A 21,044-nucleotide genomic window follows, 5' to 3' on the forward strand; every position below is an offset into this window, starting at 1 on the left:
AGAACTAAACAGGGAGCGTGGGGAGACAGTACATAGAAATGAGGGGCGAGAACAAACGGGTAGATACTAAACACATATGAGCGAAGGAAAACTAAGGATCTAATTAAACAAACACAGAGGAGCTAGGACAAAGAGCTAGGATGACCGCATATTACCAAAAACACAAATGTAATGACCGACAAACCAGAGCCACAGGAACGGGGTTTACATAGGAATACAATTAGAGACAAACTCAGAACATCTGGTGACGAAGGGGAGGAGACAGGGAACTATGGAGAGACAAAAACTGAAAAACCCAGAAGTGACTATGTTGACAGGGAAACGGGGAATGCTCTGGTCTGCGGACGTGACAGAGTAAATTGACAAAGGGGTGAGGGCAGAGGGCAAGCAGACACACTCAGAATATATGCCAGATACTCAGAATGTATGTACTGCTGTTTTCTGTATGTTTTCTATGTAATTTCTGTTGTTTATGGAAAATAAAATGTGGCCCTGGTTAAAATTACATTCAAAATGTAACCCACATGATGGACAAAAGGAATTTTGCTTTAAATATAATATCACTAGTAGGACTTATAGTCTATGCTCTTTTATGTGACTGGACAGATGCTCTCTCTCTCTCTCTCTCTCTCTCTCTCTCTCTCTCTCTCTCTCTCTCTCTCTCTCTCACGTTTATGACCACCAGGTGTCTCTCTGCAGTCCTGTCTGCTCTCATTCCAGTTCTGATGATTTCCAGTAGAGATGTAATACATACCGGAGCTGAAGCATCTCCAGTCTGAGTTGGAACAGTTCTTTAAGAAAGACCCACATGCGTACACATTTCTAAGCACTATAATGTGTTAACATCTGATCTAATTAATATATATAATTAATATATATATAAAGAATTATATATATATATATATTTATATATATATATATATATATATATATATATATATATATATATATATATATATATATTTAATATATATAACTATATAACAACATTACTAAACCATTTTTGTAAATAAATATTATTACAATAAAATATAGTAAGAATTATTATTATTTTTTTTTTAATGGAAAGTATTGGTAGATACTTCCAGCCTATTGGACCTCTAATGATGCCCAAATGACTTTTGAAAAATCTTCACAAATCCAAATGAAATAGGAACTACAAGGATAATCTGCCCATTTCCCGTCATTAAGCATAACACAGTCCTCATCCCCTGCACGACTATTGGGTTCCCCACTTCCCCAGTATCGGAAAGAGAGAATCAGAGGGTCACGTGTGTTTCTTAAATTAATGAAGACCAAGAGTCAGTAACTTTATCATGATCAGATTCAGTTCAGTGGTCTCTTACTTAGTGGTCAGTGCTGTACCATCCACCCATTTCCAAGTTCCCTCTCAAACCAATCCAAGCAGAAAGACTACCAAGAGTTTTGCTGATGAACTCCTGTCATTGTGGTAACGCAGTATGATAGAAAGTCAAAACAGAGTCTCTCTCTACTTGCCCCCACCACCCCCTCACTTTTTCCTCTCTGTTACCTCCCTCACCTGTTCCTCTTTGCTGTTTATGGTCACCAGGTCTGCTCCTCTCTCTCTGCAGTCCTGTCTGCTCTCACTCCAGCTCTTCTCTCCAGTAGAGATGTAATACATACTGGAGCTGAAGCATCTCCAGCCTGAGGTGGAAAACTATTTCTCAGGAAACTTCTTTAAGAAAGACCCACATTTCTAAACATTTCTGAAAACTATATGCTAGCATCTGATATACAGCACTGTACAAAAACCTTAGTCTTGTTTATTTTGCTACTAAAACACTATATAACAACATTAATAAACATTATTAAATCATTATTGCAAATAAATATTATTACTATAAAATGTGACTATTTTTCTTTTTTTTTAAAGTGGAAAGTATAGATAGAAACTTCGAGTCTGTTGCACCTCCAATGAGCCTAAATGACTTTTGAAAAATCTTTCAGCATGATTATGATAATCACACTGACAAACCTGCTGTCTATATATGTACACAATCAGGAAGAGCAGCACAGAGCCTCACCCTCAACATAACTGTTTTGACTGAAAAAGAGTAAAAGAAGAAGCATGGTGACACTTACTAGCCATATGAACAGTTTAGACACAATTTTCTTACATTATTAAGACATTTGCGCAGTACTGCAAATGTCCTGCAAATGCTCACTTACCTAGTTAAGAAAACATTCTTTGGAGTCTTTCTCTCTCTTTCTTTAGCTGGTCTATCTCTACAGTCAGGTTGCTGTAACTGGTCTGTAACTGGTCTCTCTCTCTCAACTTTACCCACAGCACTGTGATGGTAGCCAGGAGGAGAACATACAGCAGCCCCAGACACAATGCACACTGCAAATACTGGAGTATTTGCTCAATGGAGTGTTGATTCTTGAATTATTTAAGAATAAAATAATACATATCAGTGTTTCACATGCTAAACTGAGAGGAGCAGGGAAAGCTTCACAAGGAATTCAGACCACAAACAGTGTGTAAATGTATGAGATCTGTAGAACATGATATAACGCTACACTTGTTCAAATGCTAGCAAAAGAAAAATGATTGCTGTTATATGTTAAATACATACACATAAGGTGTCCCTATACTGCACTGACGTTAATATTCTATTACATTCCCTTTGTTGTATATACTATTAACATCGACAACCAATTCCAAACGGGACATAATCGACATTCATGAACGGGGTACACAGTCAAGGTCAGAATACCGAAGGTCTGTCCAAACAAAAACATGAGCTATAGAATAAAACACGCACTCGTGAATTACACAGACGTAACCAAAGGAAACACAAACTCTCGCATACTCACAACCACAATATATATATTTATTAACAAAGGCACAAAGCAATCACAATTCAATGTATACGAAGGTATTGCGGTCACCTTTCTTACTCGGATGGTATGTATATGTGAGGTGGGACAACCAATTGGGCCAAGGTACATTGCAATCACTGAGGAGCATCAGCACCTGGCATGGCGATGGAGACGCAGATGATGAGACAACCTGAAATAGAGTACACACAACACACAAACAAAATGACCCACCTGGGGTTGTAACACAATCCTTTGTCAAAGGTCTGACTGTGAGCACTTACCTGGGTCTGGTTGAACTTCTGCAAGTGAATGCTAATGGAAATGTGGATGCTATTACTACATTTCTGCAAGCTAACAGATTGGATGTCAAAAATATGGGGGGTGGTCCTTCATAAATATGGTTCTTTATAATTTATAATTACTAATCTGTACATTTTAAGACATCAGCAGTTTATTAGTAGGCCATGTTGGTTTAACTAGTTTAACATTGTTGAAATGCTGTTGAATATTTTGGAAATGTCAGTATTTTTGAGCAGTTTTTTCATGAACTTTGGAGGATTTTGAAACATGTTTTGGATGGAGACACTGTAGAAATCTGGCAACCTTTGACTGGTTCTTGCTTTCTCACGCTCTCACTTACACACACACACACACACACACACACACACACACACACACACACACACACACACACACACACACACACACACACACACACACTTGAAGTTCTTCAATTCCTTTATGTTGGCTTCCTCTTCTGGCAGAATGGAAAAAAAAAACCAAAAACCTTCAACCATTTTGTTTAAAGAAAGACACATATTTGTATTTTATGTGCACACTACAGTCTGATTTCTGTTTACTCACCCAGTTCAGAAATTCCTCTTTCTCCCTCAGTAACTGGTCACTCTTTGTGGTCAGATGTAGCTGGTCTGTAATTGATTTCTCTCTATATAATCAGATTGTCTGGTGTCTATAAAGTGTTGAACACATCATGCTGTTTCTTTATACATGACTGTCATTGTAATCAAACATATGCACGACATAATTATTGTCCCTCCCACCGCAGATGACACCTGGTTCATGTGGCTACAGAACCTCCTAGGGAGTTGGGGACATTGGATTCTGACCATGATCATGCCTATAGTAATCATTGTGATAGCCATATACCTAGTTGGACCATGTTTAGTCTCCTGCATGCAGTCATTCCTAGATAAACTGATACAATCTGCAATGGCCAATAACCATCAGCTTGTACAAGTGTGAACAGAAGAGGAACATGTCTGGGTAATGCCCATGCATGAGGATCCGTATGACTCCACTCGGGACTGGCCCCCAGCTTCGCACAGAGACTATGACCCCTCAGGAATGGATTAGGTTGATATGACATAGACTTAGCAAAATGTAATCTTATTATAGTAGTATTAGTTTATGTTTTACATGCATAACATATAATGGTCATATGAAGGGGCCTATCCCTCATAAAAACAACATTTTGCTTAGTAGTGTCTAAAACTAATGGCTTCCACTTCTGCAGGGGACAGTGGCTACCCCCTCAAGCATTGGCACCTTACTCCATTGCCTAACCCACATAACACAGAGTAGAGATGCTACAATGACACACACCCTCTGTCATGTTCGGTTGTGGAATGCAGCACTGAGGTGCTAAAATGCCGGTGGCGTTATTTGGATGCCTCAAGTGGGAGACTATCAGGTGCTTCATGTGCTATATTGACCAGAAAAAGTCTGCTGGATTGTGAGAGCAAGTGCTGTGTTACACAAGATGGCACAGCAGAATAGTTTTCCCCTTTAATCCCTTACCAACAACCCTGTGACCCTGAAACAGACCCATATCTCTACCCACCAGACACTGGTAATCCTCAGGCTGCCACACTGCATGAGGAGGTGATGTGTCAATTGTGAATAACTGGATCCCAATGCATTTGTTTAACAAGTTCTTTCAATGTTGCTGAAATTTCAGACATTATCCCTTTTATTTCTTTTAGCTAATTTGTCCCATGTTTACTTTGTGTTTTGGTTTCTTTCTTTTGTCATGCCTTTTGGTTATATCAGTAAACAATAAGAAGGTGGACGCATGTGTGGAAAAGAGCGAGATTTATTAGGGGCAAATCCAGATTCAGAGTTGTTAAGGTAGTCCAGGCTCATAGAACCAACATAAACATTCTGAGAACACATGACTACAAACAAACAAAGACACACAAAGGCAAACAGGGGAAACAAGCTATTACAGAGGCTAGGAAGAACTCAGAGGCTAAGAAACACAAAGGCTAGGAAAAAGAGTCAGACTTGGAGGCACGGAGTACAGACTTACAGGCATACATATATGGGCTTTCAGACATTAATTGAACAGCAAAGACACAGGGCACAAGAGAGGATTTGAATAAATGAACTTAACAAGACTAGAAACGAGGAACAGGTGTGGAAAAACTAACGCGGGGCAGTAAAACCGAAACTATGGAATGGAACCAAAACACAAGACAGGGAAGCCATGGAACAGGGAAGCCAGGAGGGACTAACTGTGACACTAGTTCTGTTGAACTTGGTTCTATGACTCTTGACTGTTTACTGTACGTGACCCTGATTATGGATTTGCGGTTAATAAAATCTTGCTCTTCTATGCACTTGTGTCTGCCTCGTAATCAATCCGTGTTACAGTGTCCTTATTACAGCATGTCTACCCCCACCTTGAACAAGGTTTGACACATAAATACTAAAGGTTTTTTGGTGGACTTTGATAGAGCAGTTATTCAGACATTGGGATTTCTGGACTTCTTTATATATTCAGTATGTTTATAATCACATATGCACATATGCATAGGGTATTTAAAACAATAATGAAAAAGGAAAGAAAATCAGAGTCATCAGCTATAGAGATTATTTATTTCATGTTTTACAAATTTCCAGGAGCAAAGTTAAGGTCAGCTTGATAACTGTTATATTTTGTGTCATCATGGCCTGCTGACTAAACAGAAATTTTTAATTAGGAATTTGTAATCTAATTTGTAGTCTGTGACACAGTCTACTAGTGACAATGTTATATGTTATATAGACATGACAAGGCAAAGGCTAATTGTAGCTCCACTTCCACAATTATTTCATTATACCAGCTTTATACAAGAAGGCAGAAAGTCATTAAAAGAGTGAAGATATTTGCTTTAATCTTGTTTAAAATCCTTTACTGCACCGGTGAAGATACAGACTCATTTAAAAGTTTTATCTTCACAAATCCAAATGAAATAGGAACTACAAGGATAATCTGCCCATTTCCCGTCATTAAGCATAACACAGTCCTCATCCCCTGCATGACTATTGGGTTCCCCACTTCCCCAGTATCGGAAAGAGAGAATCAGAGGGTCACGTGTGTTTCTTAAATTAATGAAGACCAAGAGTCAGTAACTTTATCATGATCAGATTCAGTTCAGTGGTCTCTTACTTAGTGGTCAGTGCTGTACCATCCACCCATTTCCAAGTTCCCTCTCTTTCACTATCAGTCAAACCAATCCAAGCAGAAAGACTACCAAGAGTTTTGCTGATGAACTCCTGTCATTGTGGTAACGCAGTATGATAGAAAGTCAAAACAGAGTCTCTCTCTACTTGCCCCCACCACCCCCTCACTTTTTCCTCTCTGTTACCTCCCTCACCTGTTCCTCTTTGCTGTTTATGGTCACCAGGTCTGCTCTTTTCTCTCTGCAGTCCTGTCTGCTCTCACTCCAGCTCTTCTTCACAGCAGAGATGTAATACATGCTGGAGCTGAAGCATCTCCAGCCTGAGGTGGAAAACTATTTCTCAGGAAACTTCTTTAAGAAAGACCCACATTTCTAAACATTTCTGAAAACTATATGCTAGCATCTGATATACAGCACTGTACAAAAACCTTAGTCTTGTTTATTTTGCTAGTAAAACACTATATAACAACATTAATAAACATTATTAAATCATTATTGCAAATAAATATTATTACTATAAAATGTGACTATTTTTCTTTTTTTTTAAAGTGGAAAGTATAGATAGAAACTTCGAGTCTGTTGCACCTCCAATGAGCCTAAATGACTTTTGAAAAATCTTTCAGCATGATTATGATAATCACATTGACAAACCTGCTGTCTATATATGTACACAATCAGGAAGAGCAGCACAGAGCCTCACCCTCAACATAACTGTTTTGACTGAAAAAGAGTAAAAGAAGAAGCATGGTGACACTTACTAGCCATATGAACAGTTTAGACACAATTTTCTTACATTATTAAGACATTTGCGCAGTACTGCAAATGTCCTGCAAATGCTCACTTACCTAGTTAAGAAAACATTCTTTGGAGTCTTTCTCTCTCTTTCTTTAGCTGGTCTATCTCTACAGTCAGGTTGCTGTAACTGGTCTGTAACTGGTCTCTCTCTCTCAACTTTACCCACAGCACTGTGATGGTAGCCAGGAGGAGAACATACAGCAGCCCCAGACACAATGCACACTGCAAATACTGGAGTATTTGCTCAATGGAGTGTTGATTCTTGAATTATTTAAGAATAAAATAATACATATCAGTGTTTCACATGCTAAACTGAGAGGAGCAGGGAAAGCTTCACAAGGAATTCAGACCACAAACAGTGTGTAAATGTGTGAGATCTGTAGAACATGATATAACGCTACACTTGTTCAAATGCTAGCAAAAGAAAAATGATTGCTGTTATATGTTAAATACATACACATAAGGTGTCCCTATACTGCACTGACGTTAATATTCTATTACATTCCCTTTGTTGTATATACTATTAACATCGACAACCAATTCCAAACGGGACATAATCGACATTCATGAACGGGGTACACAGTCAAGGTCAGAATACCGAAGGTCTGTCCAAACAAAAACATGAGCTATAGAATAAAACACGCACTCGTGAATTACACAGACGTAACCAAAGGAAACACAAACTCTCGCATACTCACAACCACAATATATATATTTATTAACAAAGGCACAAAGCAATCACAATTCAATGTATACGAAGGTATTGCGGTCACCTTTCTTACTCGGATGGTATGTATATGTGAGGTGGGACAACCAATTGGGCCAAGGTACATTGCAATCACTGAGGAGCATCAGCACCTGGCATGGCGATGGAGACGCAGATGATGAGACAACCTGAAATAGAGTACACACAACACACAAACAAAATGACCCACCTGGGGTTGTAACACAATCCTTTGTCAAAGGTCTGACTGTGAGCACTTACCTGGGTCTGGTTGAACTTCTGCAAGTGAATGCTAATGGAAATGTGGATGCTATTACTACATTTCTGCAAGCTAACAGATTGGATGTCAAAAATATGGGGGGTGGTCCTTCATAAATATGGTTCTTTATAATTTATAATTACTAATCTGTACATTTTAAAACATCAGCAGTTTATTAGTAGGCCATGTTGGTTTAACTAGTTTAACATTGTTGAAATGCTGTTGAATATTTTGGAAATGTCAGTATTTTTGAGCAGTTTTTTCATGAACTTTGGAGGATTTTGAAACATGTTTTGGATGGAGACACTGTAGAAATCTGGCAACCTTTGACTGGTTCTTGCTTTCTCACGCTCTCACTTACACACACACACACACACACACACACACACACACACACACACACACACACACACACACACACACACACACACACACACACACACACACACACACACACACACACTTGAAGTTCTTCAATTCCTTTATGTTGGCTTCCTCTTCTGGCAGAATGGAAAAAAAAAACCAAAAACCTTCAACCATTTTGTTTAAAGAAAGACACATATTTGTATTTTATGTGCACACTACAGTCTGATTTCTGTTTACTCACCCAGTTCAGAAATTCCTCTTTCTCCCTCAGTAACTGGTCACTCTTTGTGGTCAGATGTAGCTGGTCTGTAATTGATTTCTCTCTATATAATCAGATTGTCTGGTGTCTGTAAAGTGTTGAACACATCATGCTGTTTCTTTATACATGACTGTCATTGTAATCAAACATATGCACGACATAATTATTGTCCCTCCCACCGCAGATGACACCTGGTTCATGTGGCTACAGAACCTCCTAGGGAGTTGGGGACATTGGATTCTGACCATGATCATGCCTATAGTAATCATTGTGATAGCCATATACCTAGTTGGACCATGTTTAGTCTCCTGCATGCAGTCATTCCTAGATAAACTGATACAATCTGCAATGGCCAATAACCATCAGCTTGTACAAGTGTGAACAGAAGAGGAACATGTCTGGGTAATGCCCATGCATGAGGATCCGTATGACTCCACTCGGGACTGGCCCCCAGCTTCGCACAGAGACTATGACCCCTCAGGAATGGATTAGGTTGATATGACATAGACTTAGCAAAATGTAATCTTATTATAGTAGTATTAGTTTATGTTTTACATGCATAACATATAATGGTCATATGAAGGGGCCTATCCCTCATAAAAACAACATTTTGCTTAGTAGTGTCTAAAACTAATGGCTTCCACTTCTGCAGGGGACAGTGGCTACCCCCTCAAGCATTGGCACCTTACTCCATTGCCTAACCCACATAACACAGAGTAGAGATGCTACAATGACACACACCCTCTGTCATGTTCGGTTGTGGAATGCAGCACTGAGGTGCTAAAATGCCGGTGGCGTTATTTGGATGCCTCAAGTGGGAGACTATCAGGTGCTTCATGTGCTATATTGACCAGAAAAAGTCTGCTGGATTGTGAGAGCAAGTGCTGTGTTACACAAGATGGCACAGCAGAATAGTTTTCCCCTTTAATCCCTTACCAACAACCCTGTGACCCTGAAACAGACCCATATCTCTACCCACCAGACACTGGTAATCCTCAGGCTGCCACACTGCATGAGGAGGTGATGTGTCAATTGTGAATAACTGGATCCCAATGCATTTGTTTAACAAGTTCTTTCAATGTTGCTGAAATTTCAGACATTATCCCTTTTATTTCTTTTAGCTAATTTGTCCCATGTTTACTTTGTGTTTTGGTTTCTTTCTTTTGTCATGCCTTTTGGTTATATCAGTAAACAATAAGAAGGTGGACGCATGTGTGGAAAAGAGCGAGATTTATTAGGGGCAAATCCAGATTCAGAGTTGTTAAGGTAGTCCAGGCTCATAGAACCAACATAAACATTCTGAGAACACATGACTACAAACAAACAAAGACACACAAAGGCAAACAGGGGAAACAAGCTATTACAGAGGCTAGGAAGAACTCAGAGGCTAAGAAACACAAAGGCTAGGAAAAAGAGTCAGACTTGGAGGCACGGAGTACAGACTTACAGGCATACATATATGGGCTTTCAGACATTAATTGAACAGCAAAGACACAGGGCACAAGAGAGGATTTGAATAAATGAACTTAACAAGACTAGAAACGAGGAACAGGTGTGGAAAAACTAACGCGGGGCAGTAAAACCGAAACTATGGAATGGAACCAAAACACAAGACAGGGAAGCCATGGAACAGGGAAGCCAGGAGGGACTAACTGTGACACTAGTTCTGTTGAACTTGGTTCTATGACTCTTGACTGTTTACTGTACGTGACCCTGATTATGGATTTGCGGTTAATAAAATCTTGCTCTTCTATGCACTTGTGTCTGCCTCGTAATCAATCCGTGTTACAGTGTCCTTATTACAGCATGTCTACCCCCACCTTGAACAAGGTTTGACACATAAATACTAAAGGTTTTTTGGTGGACTTTGATAGAGCAGTTATTCAGACATTGGGATTTCTGGACTTCTTTATATATTCAGTATGTTTATAATCACATATGCACATATGCATAGGGTATTTAAAACAATAATGAAAAAGGAAAGAAAATCAGAGTCATCAGCTATAGAGATTATTTATTTCATGTTTTACAAATTTCCAGGAGCAAAGTTAAGGTCAGCTTGATAACTGTTATATTTTGTGTCATCATGGCCTGCTGACTAAACAGAAATTTTTAATTAGGAATTTGTAATCTAATTTGTAGTCTGTGACACAGTCTACTAGTGACAATGTTATATGTTATATAGACATGACAAGGCAAAGGCTAATTGTAGCTCCACTTCCACAATTATTTCATTATACCAGCTTTATACAAGAAGGCAGAAAGTCATTAAAAGAGTGAAGATATTTGCTTTAATCTTGTTTAAAATCCTTTACTGCACCGGTGAAGATACAGACTCATTTAAAAGTTTTATCTTCACAAATCCAAATGAAATAGGAACTACAAGGATAATCTGCCCATTTCCCGTCATTAAGCATAACACAGTCCTCATCCCCTGCATGACTATTGGGTTCCCCACTTCCCCAGTATCGGAAAGAGAGAATCAGAGGGTCACGTGTGTTTCTTAAATTAATGAAGACCAAGAGTCAGTAACTTTATCATGATCAGATTCAGTTCAGTGGTCTCTTACTTAGTGGTCAGTGCTGTACCATCCACCCATTTCCAAGTTCCCTCTCTTTCACTATCAGTCAAACCAATCCAAGCAGAAAGACTACCAAGAGTTTTGCTGATGAACTCCTGTCATTGTGGTAACGCAGTATGATAGAAAGTCAAAACAGAGTCTCTCTCTACTTGCCCCCACCACCCCCTCACTTTTTCCTCTCTGTTACCTCCCTCACCTGTTCCTCTTTGCTGTTTATGGTCACCAGGTCTGCTCTTTTCTCTCTGCAGTCCTGTCTGCTCTCACTCCAGCTCTTCTTCACAGCAGAGATGTAATACATGCTGGAGCTGAAGCATCTCCAGCCTGAGGTGGAAAACTATTTCTCAGGAAACTTCTTTAAGAAAGACCCACATTTCTAAACATTTCTGAAAACTATATGCTAGCATCTGATATACAGCACTGTACAAAAACCTTAGTCTTGTTTATTTTGCTAGTAAAACACTATATAACAACATTAATAAACATTATTAAATCATTATTGCAAATAAATATTATTACTATAAAATGTGACTATTTTTCTTTTTTTTTAAAGTGGAAAGTATAGATAGAAACTTCGAGTCTGTTGCACCTCCAATGAGCCTAAATGACTTTTGAAAAATCTTTCAGCATGATTATGATAATCACATTGACAAACCTGCTGTCTATATATGTACACAATCAGGAAGAGCAGCACAGAGCCTCACCCTCAACATAACTGTTTTGACTGAAAAAGAGTAAAAGAAGAAGCATGGTGACACTTACTAGCCATATGAACAGTTTAGACACAATTTTCTTACATTATTAAGACATTTGCGCAGTACTGCAAATGTCCTGCAAATGCTCACTTACCTAGTTAAGAAAACATTCTTTGGAGTCTTTCTCTCTCTTTCTTTAGCTGGTCTATCTCTACAGTCAGGTTGCTGTAACTGGTCTGTAACTGGTCTCTCTCTCTCAACTTTACCCACAGCACTGTGATGGTAGCCAGGAGGAGAACATACAGCAGCCCCAGACACAATGCACACTGCAAATACTGGAGTATTTGCTCAATGGAGTGTTGATTCTTGAATTATTTAAGAATAAAATAATACATATCAGTGTTTCACATGCTAAACTGAGAGGAGCAGGGAAAGCTTCACAAGGAATTCAGACCACAAACAGTGTGTAAATGTGTGAGATCTGTAGAACATGATATAACGCTACACTTGTTCAAATGCTAGCAAAAGAAAAATGATTGCTGTTATATGTTAAATACATACACATAAGGTGTCCCTATACTGCACTGACGTTAATATTCTATTACATTCCCTTTGTTGTATATACTATTAACATCGACAACCAATTCCAAACGGGACATAATCGACATTCATGAACGGGGTACACAGTCAAGGTCAGAATACCGAAGGTCTGTCCAAACAAAAACATGAGCTATAGAATAAAACACGCACTCGTGAATTACACAGACGTAACCAAAGGAAACACAAACTCTCGCATACTCACAACCACAATATATATATTTATTAACAAAGGCACAAAGCAATCACAATTCAATGTATACGAAGGTATTGCGGTCACCTTTCTTACTCGGATGGTATGTATATGTGAGGTGGGACAACCAATTGGGCCAAGGTACATCGCAATCACTGAGGAGCATCAGCACCTGGCATGGCGATGGAGACGCAGATGATGAGACAACCTGAAATAGAGTACACACAACACACAAACAAAATGACCCACCTGGGGTTGTAACACAATCCTTTGTCAAAGGTCTGACTGTGAGCACTTACCTGGGTCTGGTTGAACTTCTGCAAGTGAATGCTAATGGAAATGTGGATGCTATTACTACATTTCTGCAAGCTAACAGATTGGATGTCAAAAATATGGGGGGTGGTCCTTCATAAATATGGTTCTTTATAATTTATAATTACTAATCTGTACATTTTAAAACATCAGCAGTTTATTAGTAGGCCATGTTGGTTTAACTAGTTTAACATTGTTGAAATGCTGTTGAATATTTTGGAAATGTCAGTATTTTTGAGCAGTTTTTTCATGAACTTTGGAGGATTTTGAAACATGTTTTGGATGGAGACACTGTAGAAATCTGGCAACCTTTGACTGGTTCTTGCTTTCTCACGCTCTCACTTACACACACACACACACACACACACACACACACACACGCACACACACTTGAAGTTCTTCAATTCCTTTATGTTGGCTTCCTCTTCTGGCAGAATGGAAAAAAACCCCCAAAAACCTTCAACCATTTTGTTTAAAGAAAGACACATATTTGTATTTTATGTGCACACTACAGTCTGATTTCTGTTTACTCACCCAGTTCAGAAATTCCTCTTTCTCCCTCAGTAACTGGTCACTCTTTGTGGTCAGATGTAGCTGGTCTGTAATTGATTTCTCTCTATATAATCAGATTGTCTGGTGTCTGTAAAGTGTTGAACACATCATGCTGTTTCTTTATACATGACTGTCATTGTAATCAAACATATGCACGACATAATTATTGTCCCTCCCACCGCAGATGACACCTGGTTCATGTGGCTACAGAACCTCCTAGGGAGTTGGGGACATTGGATTCTGACCATGATCATGCCTATAGTAATCATTGTGATAGCCATATACCTAGTTGGACCATGTTTAGTCTCCTGCATGCAGTCATTCCTAGATAAACTGATACAATCTGCAATGGCCAATAACCATCAGCTTGTACAAGTGTGAACAGAAGAGGAACATGTCTGGGTAATGCCCATGCATGAGGATCCGTATGACGCCACTCGGGGCTGGCCCCCAGCTTCGCACAGAGACTATGACCCCTCAGGAATGGATTAGGTTGATATGACATAGACTTAGCAAAATGTAATCTTATTATTGTAGTATTAGTTTATGTTTTACATGCATAACATATAATGGTCATATGAAGGGGCCTATCCCTCATAATAACAACATTTTGCTTAGTAGTGTCTAAAACTAATGGCTTCCACTTCTGCAGGGGACAGTGGCTACCCCCTCAAGCATTGGCACCTTACTCCATTGCCTAACCCACATAACACAGAGTAGAGATGCTACAATGACACACACCCTCTGTCATGTTCGGTTGTGGAATGCAGCACTGAGGTGCTAAAATGCCGGTGGCGTTATTTGGATGCCTCAAGTGGGAGACTATCAGGTGCTTCATGTGCTATATTGACCAGAAAAAGTCTGCTGGATTGTGAGAGCAAGTGCTGTGTTACACAAGATGGCACAGCAGAATAGTTTTCCCCTTTAATCCCTTACCAACAACCCTGTGACCCTGAAACAGACCCATATCTCTACCCACCAGACACTGGTAATCCTCAGGCTGCCACACTGCATGAGGAGGTGATGTGTCAATTGTGAATAACTGGATCCCAATGCATTTGTTTAACAAGTTCTTTCAATGTTGCTGAAATTTCAGACATTATCCCTTTTATTTCTTTTAGCTAATTTGTCCCATGTTTACTTTGTGTTTTGGTTTCTTTCTTTTGTCATGCCTTTTGGTTATATCAGTAAACAATATGAAGGTGGACGCATGTGTGGAAAAGAGCGAGATTTATTAGGGGCAAATCCAGATTCAGAGTTGTTAAGGTAGTCCAGGCTCATAGAACCAACATAAACATTCTGAGAACACATGACTACAAACAAACAAAGACACACAAAGGCAAACAGGGGAAACAAGCTATTACAGAGGCTAGGAAGAGCTCAGAGGCTAAGAAACACAAAGGCTAGGAAAAAGAGTCAGACTTGGAGGCACGGAGTACAGACTTACAGGCATACATATATGGGCTTTCAGACATTAATTGAACAGCAAAGACACAGGGCACAAGAGAGGATTTGAATAAATGAACTTAACAAGACTAGAAACGAGGAACAGGTGTGGAAAAACTAACGCGGGGCAGTAAAACCGAAACTATGGAATGGAACCAAAACACAAGACAGGGAAGCCATGGAACAGGGAAGCCAGGAGGGACTAACTGTGACACTAGTTCTGTTGAACTTGGTTCTATGACTCTTGACTGTTTACTGTACGTGACCCTGATTATGGATTTGCGGTTAATAAAATCTTGCTCTTCTATGCACTTGTGTCTGCCTCGTAATCAATCCGCGTTACAGTGTCCTTATTACAGCATGTCTACCCCCACCTTGAACAAGGTTTGACACATAAATACTAAAGGTTTTTTGGTGGACTTTGATAGAGCAGTTATTCAGACATTGGGATTTCTGGACTTCTTTATATATTCAGTATGTTTATAATCACATATGCACATATGCATAGGGTATTTAAAACAATAATGAAAAAGGAAAGAAAATCAGAGTCATCAGCTATAGAGATTATTTATTTCATGTTTTACAAATTTCCAGGAGCAAAGTTAAGGTCAGCTTGATAACTGTTATATTTTGTGTCATCATGGCCTGCTGACTAAACAGAAATTTTTAATTAGGAATTTGTAATCTAATTTGTAGTCTGTGACACAGTCTACTAGTGACAATGTTATATGTTATATAGACATGACAAGGCAAAGGCTAATTGTAGCTCCACTTCCACAATTATTTCATTATACCAGCTTTATACAAGAAGGCAGAAAGTCATTAAAAGAGTGAAGATATTTGCTTTAATCTTGTTTAAAATCCTTTACTGCACCGGTGAAGATACAGACTCATTTAAAAGTTTTATCTTCACAAATCCAAATGAAATAGGAACTACAAGGATAATCTGCCCATTTCCCGTCATTAAGCATAACACAGTCCTCATCCCCTGCATGACTATTGGGTTCCCCACTTCCCCAGTATCTGAAAGAGAGAATCAGAGGGTCACGTGTGTTTCTTAAATTAATGAAGACCAAGAGTCAGTAACTTTATCATGATCAGATTTAGTTCAGTGGTCTCTTACTTAGTGGTCAGTGCTGTACCATCCACCCATTTCCAAGTTCCCTCTCTTTCACTATCAGTCAAACCAATCCAAGCAGAAAGACTACCAAGAGTTTTGCTGATGAACTCCTGTCATTGTGGTAACGCAGTATGATAGAAAGTCAAAACAGAGTCTCTCTCTACTTGCCCCCACCACCCCCTCACTTTTTCCTCTCTGTTACCTCCCTCACCTGTTCCTCTTTGCTGTTTATGGTCACCAGGTCTGCTCTTTTCTCTCTGCAGTCCTGTCTGCTCTCACTCCAGCTCTTCTTCACAGCAGAGATGTAATACATGCTGGAGCTGAAGCATCTCCAGCCTGAGGTGGAAAACTATTTCTCAGGAAACTTCTTTAAGAAAGACCCACATTTCTAAACATTTCTGAAAACTATATGCTAGCATCTGATATACAGCACTGTACAAAAACCTTAGTCTTGTTTATTTTGCTAGTAAAACACTATATAACAACATTAATAAACATTATTAAATCATTATTGCAAATAAATATTATTACTATAAAATGTGACTATTTTTCTTTTTTTTTTTTAAGTGGAAAGTATAGATAGAAACTTCGAGTCTATTGCACCTCCAATGAGCCTAAATGACTTTTGAAAAATCTTTCAGCATGATTATGATAATCACACTGACACACCTGCTGTCTATATATGTACACATACAGGAAAAGCAGCACAGAGCCTCACCCTCAACATAACTGTGTTGACTGAAAACAGGAAGGGTATAATTATGTCTGTCTTAACTAGTATAGTGGTAGGAATTGTTTATCTAGCATTCTGTGGGAGTTGTCTCATTCATTGTATTAGGGGTATGATTGTGTGTATAGTGATTAAATCAGTGTCAGCTCAAATGTATGATGGATATCAGCAGTTCACCATCTGAGCCACAACTTATTTGCCATGACGTTTTGCTACTCCCTTCCTCCACCTGCTTTGATATTTTGATGGATGTTGTCTAATTTGTACAGGGCTTCAGTCACTTCAATGTGGTGCTGGGGATGTTTGGATGGTTATAACATGCCATTTTGGGGTGGTGTATGACAAGAGGCTGACAATTCAGCAGATGGGCTATGGGTTGAGCTTTCATGTAATGCTTTAGTATCCTGCCTTGCTGTGCCAGCCATATGATGTCAGCTCCTGCTTCCTCCAGCGTGACTAAGTCATGGGGCAAGTCCAAAGGTAGGCTGGACAGCCAACGATGGGTAAGATCCTAGCCACAGCACAGGACAACTTAAGGCAGGCACAGCCGCCACTTACCAAATTATGTCTTTGATATTGAAGAAAATGATGAGGAGCATACAGGAAGAGCAGCACAGAGCCTCACCCTCAACATAACTGTTTATAATTACTTGAATAGAAAAAAAAAAGAAAAGCTGCAGCTTGGTGCCATGGTGACACAAAGTAAATATACATTTAAAACCTTCATTAAAAGCTTTATACACAATTTTCTTGGATGCTTAAGACTATTGTACAGTACTGTAACAGCCTGCAAATATTCACTCACCTGATTCACAAAACTTTCTTTTGAGACTTTCGCTCTCTTTCTGTAACTGGTCTTGTGCTGCTGTCATGCTGTTGTATCTGGTCTGTAGCTGATCTCTCTCTACAGTCAGACTGTTGTACCTAGTCTGTAGCTGATCTTTCTCTACAGTCAGATTGTTGTACATGGTCAGTAGATGGTTTCTCTCTACAGTCACATTGTTGTAATTAGTCAGTAACTGGTCTTTCTCTGTATTCTGGCTGTTGTATCCAGTCTGTAACTTGACCCACAGCACTGTGATGGCAGCCAGCAGGAGAACACACAGCAGCCCCAGACACACTACAGTCAGTCTGGAGCATCTGCTCCCTGCAGTGCCGATTCCTGAAGCTAGAAGATAAGTCATAATTTTAAGAATAAAATAATACATATCAGTGTTTCACATGCTAAACTGATAGGAGTAGTGAAAGCTTCACAAGGAATTCAGACCACAAACAGTGTGTAAATGTGTGGGACCCTCTAGAACCTGATATGATACTACATTTGTTCAAATGTTAACAAAAATAATAAGATTGCTGGTATCTGATAACATAAGGTGTGGTTAAACTGCACTGATGTTAATACTTTATTACACTCCCTTTGTGGTAGAACTGTGTAGAAGAGTTACCTGTACTTTCTTCAAATTCTCAGTACAACCAGCATCACAGTAGAAAGGAAAGTCGGTTACTACCCATAATGAAACTCCTGATGCAGAGCTCTTGTGCCAATGTGTTCAGTGGCAGTGAGTCACACAACATAAGATGAACAATTTTACACAGGTCAGCTTACTGTTGTCTACTATTTTGTGGCTGAGCAGATGTTGTCCAAAATGCATCAATTTATAGTATGTCTATGCCAAAGTCACCATGTTTTTCACCACAACCAATTCTACTGTCAGTGTAAGGTGTGGGCTTGAACCCAGGTCAGCTAGGTGACAACACCAATAGCCTACAGTGTGAGCAACCACACGCTAACAATGGTGGACCTGTGTGCAGAACAGTTAAAGCTTGGATCAAGTAAAACATGGAAAAAACTAAACACCACGTCAAGTGTGGAAAAAGGGAGAACAAAGGACGCCACGGGAAGAAATGGCAACCCCGATGCACTGGGGAAAACCAAACTAAAACTTCCCAAACAAAACCATAAAACAGGGAAGAACTTGAATGGCTAAGGGAAGCCTCGGGAGAGAGACACACTTGAGGAGAAAACTGGAGAAGGGAGGGGATGTATAAAAACACAGACACTCTCACAGAGCAGAAAAAAAACAAAACAAAACAAAAACTTACTTCATTGTTTCAGGGACTCACAATCAAAACTATTTCCTTGGCTGAAGACCCCTGCACTGATACGTTTAGGTATATCAGTGATTAAACATAGTAATTCGGTAAGTTTTCATTGGAAAACCCCCATAAAATATGCTCTTACCTCTGTACTGAGGATCTGTTGTATGTATCATCTCAGTATTCTCACAATGAACATATTTGTTTTGAATGTGTGTGTTTTTCTCTGAGTCTATTTCACTAAAAGCCTCCTTGGCACTTCTGATCTTGAGTATTTCCATATTTTCCTCATTTGTATAAATGTCTTCGTAGGAATTCTCACTGTCATCTGAATCTGTTCTGCTGTCTGAAGTAATTGCTGAATTTTCATAAATAGTCTCCCTAATCTCCATTCTGCTTAATCTTAATTTCAGTTGTACTTATTCTGAATAATGTGAGTTCACAACGCTCTCCAACTGTAAAAATGATTCTGTGGGTGTGATTTCCTCTTTATGACACTTTAGAGCAGGAAATCACAGGGGAGCTATTTCTGATTAGTTCTGCTTTTTTGCAAACAAAAACATTCCTACTAATTTCAATTGACTGGTCTGTATAGCCAAATGCTTGTGTTGTATTTATATTAGCTAGTCTTTTTACAGAAAATATCTGTTTATCTGTTTAAAGATAAGATGAAAACACTATAGTTTCATACGTAAAAAGTATGCGGGCACTGGAATGAATAACAGTGCAGGAGAGGGTCTGTACCATCATATGTGTTCAGATGGCCAGCGGTGCCTTGTGCTGAAGCAGATATATGCAAAAGTGTATATGTCTAATAATAAATAGCCTAGTACATAAATTGTGTTAGATACTGATGTATGCTATAGATGTGAGATTGTGACAGCTAGTGTCACGATCAGTCCCTTCCATGTTCCGTGTTTTCTCTGTCTTGTGTTTTTTAGTTCCATAGTTTCGTTTTCTCCTCCCCTCGTTTGATTTTCAACACCTGTCCCTCATTTAGTTCATTCATTTAAACCCTGTCTTGATCCCTGTGTTTTTGTTGTTCATTTGAATGTGTTTATGTGGCTGTGCTTGTTTCTTGACTCTGTGTATGCATATTTGAATCATTGTGTTTAAGTTTGTTCTCCTATCTTTAGCCCTGCGTTTTCCCTAGTCTTTCGTTATAGCCTGATTCCCCTGTTTGCTTTTGTGTACTCTGTGTTTGCTCACCGTTACAGCTAGAGTGTAAAAGTGGCAGGTTTCATGCAGGTAGTACTATTGAAATTTTAGAAACTTGATAAAAAAAAACAAAAACTGGAGTGTGTTAAAAAAAAGTGGGAGGTTTCATGCAGGAATGACTTACATTAACCAATCTACCACTCTGTTTCAGATGACACCGATATGTTTAGGTAAAGGCCCATCAGTGATTAGCTATAGTAATGCAGTAATTGGTCAGTAAGAACAATATGTGACCCTAGCAGTCAAATAGACAGGTTTATGTGCCCGAGTTATGCTAATAGTGCCGTTTTCTATTATTCTAGTACCAGAATCTGCATTAATGGAAACTTATTATGCCCAACAAATACATCACATTGAAAAATGTGCTATAGTACCAGAAAGTTTTGATGACAAAGTACACCTTGATGCTATTGGAGTTCCTAGGGGGGTTCAAAATTAATTTAAGGCTAGAAATCAGGTTGCTGTGGGACTCGGGACTTAATGCTTTGGTGGGTTACTATAAACAAAATGTTGATTAGATAAACTACATATAACCTGCAGTGTTTTATTAATTATACTCATGATGCATTATCGGCTGTGGCTGAACAATTACAGACTACTTCATTAATGACCTGGCAGAATCGGGTGGCATTGGATATGTTATTAGCAGAAAAGGGAGGTGTTTGTGTTCTGTTTGGTGAATCCTGCTGTACATTCATTCCACATAACAGTCCCAAATTGTTCTATTGGTATACCACTGTCCAAACTGAATTCTTTGAGACATGAAGTCACCAGGAATGCTGGGTTCGATACAAG

General features: G+C 39.1%; 2 protein-coding genes and 1 long non-coding RNA gene across 5 annotated transcripts; all 3 read right to left on the reverse strand.

Annotated features, from left to right (window-relative positions):
- Positions 1 to 1,089: 1,089 nt before the first annotated feature.
- LOC118242001 (CD209 antigen-like protein A) lies at positions 1,090 to 3,135 on the reverse strand. Its single transcript, XM_035530050.1, is given in 7 exon segments — positions 1,090 to 1,249; positions 1,350 to 1,391; positions 1,393 to 1,439; positions 1,541 to 1,665; positions 2,191 to 2,401; positions 2,914 to 3,034; positions 3,126 to 3,135. Coding segments are annotated over 6 exon segments (645 nt in total). The 5' UTR covers positions 2,974 to 3,034; positions 3,126 to 3,135.
- A 2,610-nt stretch (positions 3,136 to 5,745) lies between these two features.
- LOC113568286 (asialoglycoprotein receptor 2-like) lies at positions 5,746 to 19,491 on the reverse strand. Its single transcript, XM_035530051.1, has 10 exons — positions 19,177 to 19,491; positions 17,740 to 18,102; positions 16,416 to 16,540; positions 16,208 to 16,314; positions 15,980 to 16,107; positions 14,575 to 14,646; positions 12,947 to 12,982; positions 11,489 to 11,613; positions 6,504 to 6,641; positions 5,746 to 6,402 (listed from the first exon to the last, which is right to left on the reverse strand). The coding sequence occupies exons 1-10, from the start codon at positions 19,421 to 19,423 to the stop codon at positions 6,292 to 6,294; spliced, it is 1,452 nt and encodes a 483-aa protein (XP_035385944.1). The 5' UTR covers positions 19,424 to 19,491; the 3' UTR covers positions 5,746 to 6,291.
- On the reverse strand, positions 10,731 to 13,098 carry LOC118242018. 3 transcript variants are annotated; one of them, XR_004776500.1, is made up of 6 exons: positions 13,074 to 13,098; positions 12,862 to 12,982; positions 12,139 to 12,349; positions 11,945 to 12,013; positions 11,489 to 11,613; positions 10,731 to 11,387 (listed from the first exon to the last, which is right to left on the reverse strand). It is a non-coding gene; the product is annotated as an uncharacterized LOC118242018 (long non-coding RNA). The 3 variants fall into 3 exon arrangements; XR_004776501.1 differs by lacking the exon at positions 12,139 to 12,349; XR_004776499.1 differs by having other exon boundaries at positions 11,945 to 12,349.
- Positions 19,492 to 21,044: the final 1,553 nt, after the last annotated feature.

The sequence above is a fragment of the Electrophorus electricus genome, chromosome 9 (assembly GCF_013358815.1).
Source record: "Electrophorus electricus isolate fEleEle1 chromosome 9, fEleEle1.pri, whole genome shotgun sequence".
NCBI lineage: Eukaryota > Metazoa > Chordata > Actinopteri > Gymnotiformes > Gymnotidae > Electrophorus > Electrophorus electricus.